At 36.0% G+C, this 6,148-nt stretch overlaps 1 protein-coding gene across 1 annotated transcript in view; it reads left to right on the forward strand.

Annotated features, from left to right (window-relative positions):
* LOC137648219 (uncharacterized) overlaps positions 1-6,148 on the forward strand; it is a 90,925-nt gene that overhangs the window by 70,836 nt on the left and 13,941 nt on the right. The window contains exons 19-21 of the mRNA XM_068381142.1: positions 89-302; positions 4,057-4,189; positions 4,854-4,983. Of these exons, the coding sequence (XP_068237243.1) occupies positions 89-302; positions 4,057-4,189; positions 4,854-4,983 (477 nt within the window). The remainder of the gene's footprint in view (positions 1-88; positions 303-4,056; positions 4,190-4,853; positions 4,984-6,148) is intronic.

The following is a 6,148-nucleotide window of genomic DNA, read 5'->3' on the forward strand; positions in this document are numbered from 1 at the left end:
AATATGTTGTAAGATTATACTGTATATGTTAAACTAAACTCATGTATTCCAATGATGATTTTATAAATGCTTTTAATTATATCTCTAGTACGTGATTGGCTGAGTGATGGCGTCAAGACTGTGGTAACAGAAGGTGTTATTACTTGCGAGGCTACTCACTTGACAGCATTTTCTGTCCTCCTTGACCCTATGCCAGCTCATTTAGGTGTCCATGAGGATGCGCTGTCTGTAATCACTTACGTTGGCCTTGCTTTGAGTACAGCTGGATTAGCCATAACAGTTGCAACATATGCAATCTTTAGGTAAGTTATGTAATAATACAAGTAAGAAGTTTTCAGAGCTGAATGAATATATTTCAAGTATAAAGTACATTACTTTTCTTTATTGTATCAAAATGATTAGTACTATAATTACAATTTTTTGAGTTAATGTTTTCGGTGGTCTCCAAGGATCTTTCCTGTAAAATACTAGAACAGGGACTCCAATATGACATTAATACCAAAGAAATATTGTCTCTCCTGCTCTAGGGCCAGTGTTTCAATGTGCAAAGCATAGACTCAATATGTATAAAAGAGACTTTTAAGTTCAGGTGCTCTTTAACTTGAAACAGCACCTCCAGTGCTGAAAATCATCTTTTATGGGTAACATAATTATTACATCATCAATGAATTGCAGAATGAATCTGCTGTACCACCTGGATCCAGTCTACCTGTGCCTCCATCTATTAACTAGTCATCGTTGTTAGCTGTTTGTCCAGGCTTCTTGAAACATGGATGGGATTTAGCTGTTTACCCTCCCTCCTATTAAAATATAATATCCTCTTCTTATTGAATAATAAATTTAGATGTTTTATCTTAATAATTTTATTTTTAGAACTTAATAACTTCCCTTTTGTCAAAATTCTTAATTAATCTGACAAATTTTTGTGATTAAAATATCTGGCGTAATTAGTTTCAGCCCAGTTATCATAGTTATTGCATCTCCTGCATGGTTATTGCATCTCCTGCAGATGCTTCAGTTATAGCCAAGATAGTTGAGACTTCAATCTGTATCCTTTACATTCAGCCCACTGGAGGTGCTGCCCTTCCAGGTAGTTCCTTTCCACTCCAGCCTGGAAATTGGCTGTGGCTGGACCTTCAGGTTACCAGCTTCCAAGGAAGGCACCAGTGGGTGCTCTTCTTTTCGTTCCTTTGGATTCGGCTGTGGCTTAGCCTTCGTGTTACCTGCTTCCAAGGAAGGCTTCAGGGTATATTCTCTTCCATTCCCGTGGACTCGGCTGTGGGTGGACCTTCTGGTTTCCAGCTTCCAAGGTAGGGTTTGGTGAGAGCTCTCCCTTCCATTTTAAGTATTGAAGGCTTGATTATTCGGGGGGGGGGGGGGAGCAGCAGAAAACCCTTGGTGATCCTGTGTTAGATCCGCCTTTTAGCCTAATTTGAATATTCTTTGACATAAGTATATAGACTTACCATTCAATGACAGAAAAATTGAAAACCTTCCATCATTTCTAGTATCATGATGGAAGTTCAAAGATCCATCTCCTAGGCATGTCTCTAGCTAACACTGAAGGATACCTTATAAGTCTGATTGAAATACCTCAGTTGAGCCAATTTCAGATGCTGAGTTTTTTTCTATACCAAAGTTTGCCAGATGCTTCTATGGTCTAAAGAATAGTGCCAGGCCAAGAACTTACGTTTTGTCCAAAACGTTGAAATTGGCATCTGAGTTAGTGAGGGAGATGCTGCTGAGAGACTTTACCTTTCCCAAGAATATAGCCCTTTTGGGTTGTATATACAGAAGAGTTTGAGGGATTCATAAAACTAAAAGGGTTTCGTGAAGTCTTTCTCCTAAAAATGGGATGCTCTACCATTCAATTGGGCGACCATTTTCTTTAGTTATAGATCATCTTAGGACTGCAGAATTGATGGCCAGCAGACCTTGTTTAACTAAGTGTCTGCTGTGGCTTCTTTGGAAGTGTGAATTCTATGGGGGATCCTAGATGACCACCTCTGTGGTAGAAATGCCACTGTGTAAACGTATCTACAAGCCTATGCAGAACTTTAAAGTCAATTTGTGGTCAGGCATGGCACCTCACTTCAAATTTGGCAGAATTTAATTGGAAGAGGTAGAAGTAGAGGAATGTTTTTACAGTGAACCTGTATGCAAATCCCTCTTCCCCCAAGCCCCCAAGCCAAAGCCAAGTGGAAGCAATGGGTACTTCACTTCCAGAGAATGGAGGAAAGGTTTTTGGCCTTCCTAAAATGAGTAGAAGACTTCATTTCACAAACCTGCAGTCTATAAGAACCATTAGCAGGTTCAAAAGCAAAGTTGTAGAGACTAACCCTTTTTCTCATTCCAAGCCTCAACCTATACCTATGTTTCCTCAAAAGGAGCAGGGGCAGTACTGCTATTTCACCTAAGTTGTGGCCCATCCCATGGCCAGTCAAACTTTGGATATTGAGAAGCCATTAGAGTCATTCTGAGGGAATCAGAGGGTCTGATAAGTTGGCGGTCATCTCCATCGTTCTCCAGAACGTTGGGGAATTTGCTCAGTTGGTGTAGTGTTATAGGGGTTTCGGTTGGTCGTGGATGTCAAATTCTCCTGCATGCCACAACTTTCATCCAATCAGAACACTGGAACTTGAGTCATTTTTAAGAAAGAAGCTGAGAAAAGGAGTCAGAAAAGGGCAGGTATCTAAAATTCCGGGGCGGACTATTCAGTGCACCTTCTCTTTCTAGTCAAAAAGGAAAAGTGTCTGTAGAGACAAGATCCGCTTTATATTTTGGCTCTAGAGTTAGGAGAAAGTAATCTCTGTCTGGTGTCTACCTCATAACTATATTTTCAGAGATCCACATCCTGAGAAGATATCTTGTTTACACTCTTGAGTCTATGCTATGCACTTTGATACATTTGCCCTAGAGCGGGGGAGACAATATTTCTTTGGTATTTATGTTTTATTGGATTCATTGTTCTAGCCTTTCACAGGAAATTATTTGTGACTACATAGCACCTCCCCAAAAATAGGCTTTCCCTTCGTCAAAACCCCATTTTTGTAAGGTATGTCCAGGCGGAGTGAGGCGATAAGTGACAGTTTGGAAGCCAATTGTAAGCTGAATTATGGAAAATATTTTCAAATGATATGTCTTCTTTGATATATTGTCAAAAACTTAATTTAGTTGGTTTACTAAGTGCAGAATTGCACTTGGTATTAAATGTTATCAGGCTGTCAAGTTAGTTAACCAGTGCTAAAATGCTAAATGAAAGACAGTACAGTATGGTATGAAATAAATGTTTTATCAGTATGTAAAACTACAGGAACAGAGTCAACCAAATTAATCACATTTAGTGGCAGAAGGATTTGATTAATAAAGGATTTGCAGAGAGCCAAATAATTAGTTGTTGTTGACATTAGAAAAGGCTAGTTAAGTATAACAAGACAAGTTTTATATCAAGGATAGTAAAGTCAGCCTTCAAGGCCATTTAATTTTATATTTGGAATTCCTCAGATTCAATTTGGGGATAGGGGCTAATGTCCCTCACCATTGATACTATTAGGCTGCAGTAAATTATTTCAAAACTTTGATAAAGTAGTTCACTGAAGGATTCGGTAAATTAATTGGGGAGAGTAACTCACTCTGAATATGCATTACCTGAAATTGACCAGCATATGTAGCACCATAAACTACAGTACAAATGGAATGGTCTAATTTATTTCCCAAATCTACTGAACTGCCAACCTTAGGATGTATAATGAGTTCTCAAATATACTCTTTCAATTCATGTAATTATCTATAAGACAGTTTTCTAAATATTGTTCACACCACACTTTCATAGTAATTGACACTACATGACTGGATTCAGCTAGGAGTAAGTGATTTGTTGCCGTGTGGATTGCTCCGATTCTTTCACAGATATTACATTACGTAGCACTGATAGTTGACTATCATCATTGTACAAATTAGATGCAATTTCCAAATACAACAGTAATTTATTTGAGAATATTGCATAATGCCTTTGATTTTTCGTATCTAATGATTATTTCTTGCTCCCATAAAAAGAACCCTCAACCGAGATCGGAGCGGAAAGATTGTGATGAATCTTTCGCTCGCTCTTCTCCTCCTCAACCTAGTTTTCTTATGTGCCACCTTCCTAGAGCCACCCTCTGTCATCTGCACTGTATTTGCAGCTTCAGTAAGTTTTTCCCATTGTACTAGTTTGTATGTTTATACTTTTGTCCTTTTTACTAGTTATGACACTACTTATGCAGATAACATTCATTAATTATCATTTCAGTACAGTACATTTTATCATTTAGTTCTTAATGCAATCAATTTTTATTTTTATGTAACCAAGTAATTCATTCCAAACTTGTGCTTTTCTTTGATAATATTCCAAACAGATTTAAAAACACTACCATTGTCTAAGGTGTAGGTATGTGATGTGAAGTTTCAAGAAATTTAAATAATGTAAGCTTTTTGCTTGATGCCATTTCAGTTTTTATCTTTCATATTTGCTGAAAGGCCTTGTTAAACAAAGTTTTAACATTCAAGATAAGGGCTTGATAATAATAAACATTGATGTAAGGAAAACTTTTACAGTATGTGAAACATCCCATAAATATTTTCTGTTAATTTATTTTCCCTTTTTAGAGTAATTTATCTAAATTCATAATATAATTGTTTAAATGTCTTAACCACAACTGCTTGCAGTGGAGAAATACACACTAATCTTTGTTTTTAAAGTCTTTTTTCATAATAAACACATCTCTGAAAAGGTTCATTTGTATTTGTGAATTTTTGCAGCTTTTTCTTGCATTTTGATTATAATCTGTGCCTTTCAAATTTTCTTAACTCAGCTTCACTACCTGGTGATCTCTGCTTTTGCCTGGATGCTGGTCGAGGGCACCAACATGTATCAGCTTCTCATAACTGTCTTTGCATCAGCCGAAACTCATTTTATGGCAAAACGAGTTGTGGCTGCCTGGGGTAAGCTTTCCGTTGTTGTACATTTATATTCCAGTTAGATTTGTTTGAATGTTATTGAGATAAGAAATATTTCAACAAGGGCCTCGTGGGGTCCCGATGAGTTACAAATTAATTTTCTGTCATGGTTTTAACACTGTTATAGAAAGTTTGGGAATTTCACCCCTTTAGTTATTGTTAAACAGAAAAAAGATATGTTCAACATACAGTATTTATAATTTAAACTTATGAAAATTCTTGTATAAGGCATTAGTAATTATGGAAGATGCCCTGACTTATAAACATCCAAATGCTACCAGGACAATAAAATATATTGTCTTGAAAACATTAATTGCATATGGAAGAAAATTGCACTAATTATGATTTTTAATGAAGTTAAAGAATCCTCAATTTTGATGATGTTCCTCAATACACGGCAAACTTCAACTACTAGACAATAACTTTTGTCAAAAGGTTTTCACTTTATCAGTAAATAGATTTCATTACAAACTGAAGAGTTCTCTGAACCTACCAATGTGCTCCAATCCTTCCACATGATCAAACCTTCCTAAAATGCATCTTATTATATTTGCTAAACTTTTGACCTCTTCTACCAAATCTGGATCTTTCATGTGCAAAAATTTGTTCATAGAATGATGCTAATATTGTCAATAGTATGAAACATAAAGTAATTTTTACATGTATAGAAGCCTTGGCTTACATCCAATATTTGGGCTCTTACTTCATAGAAATAGGCTTGGTTTAAATCGACTGTTTTATTGATAAAGGCTACACTACTATTTTGAAAGCTTCAGTAAATCTGAGGAGAATAAAAGAAACTGTTAGACATATTTTTTATAGTCGGCACCATATACTACCTACTGTTTAGTGTATTACAGAATGAATAACAATAGGTGTTGTATGTACAATGTATGGAATATCCACTTTTATTATTATAATTTTGGTTGTTATTTGCCATTATTGTTGCAACCCTAGTTGGAAAAGCAAAATGCTACAAAAGAATCTACTATGCCTGGTAATAAACTATACAGTATTTTTTATAGTACTGTATTAATGTACATTTTTAGGACTTACCTATTTATGTGTAAAGTATTTTGTATTTATGCAGGGCTTGTTCTTTGTGGCAGAGATGAATACATTACCACACACTATCTTACTAGTTCACAAC

The sequence above is a fragment of the Palaemon carinicauda genome, chromosome 10, assembly GCF_036898095.1.
Source record: "Palaemon carinicauda isolate YSFRI2023 chromosome 10, ASM3689809v2, whole genome shotgun sequence".
NCBI classification, from domain to species: Eukaryota; Metazoa; Arthropoda; class Malacostraca; order Decapoda; family Palaemonidae; genus Palaemon; species Palaemon carinicauda.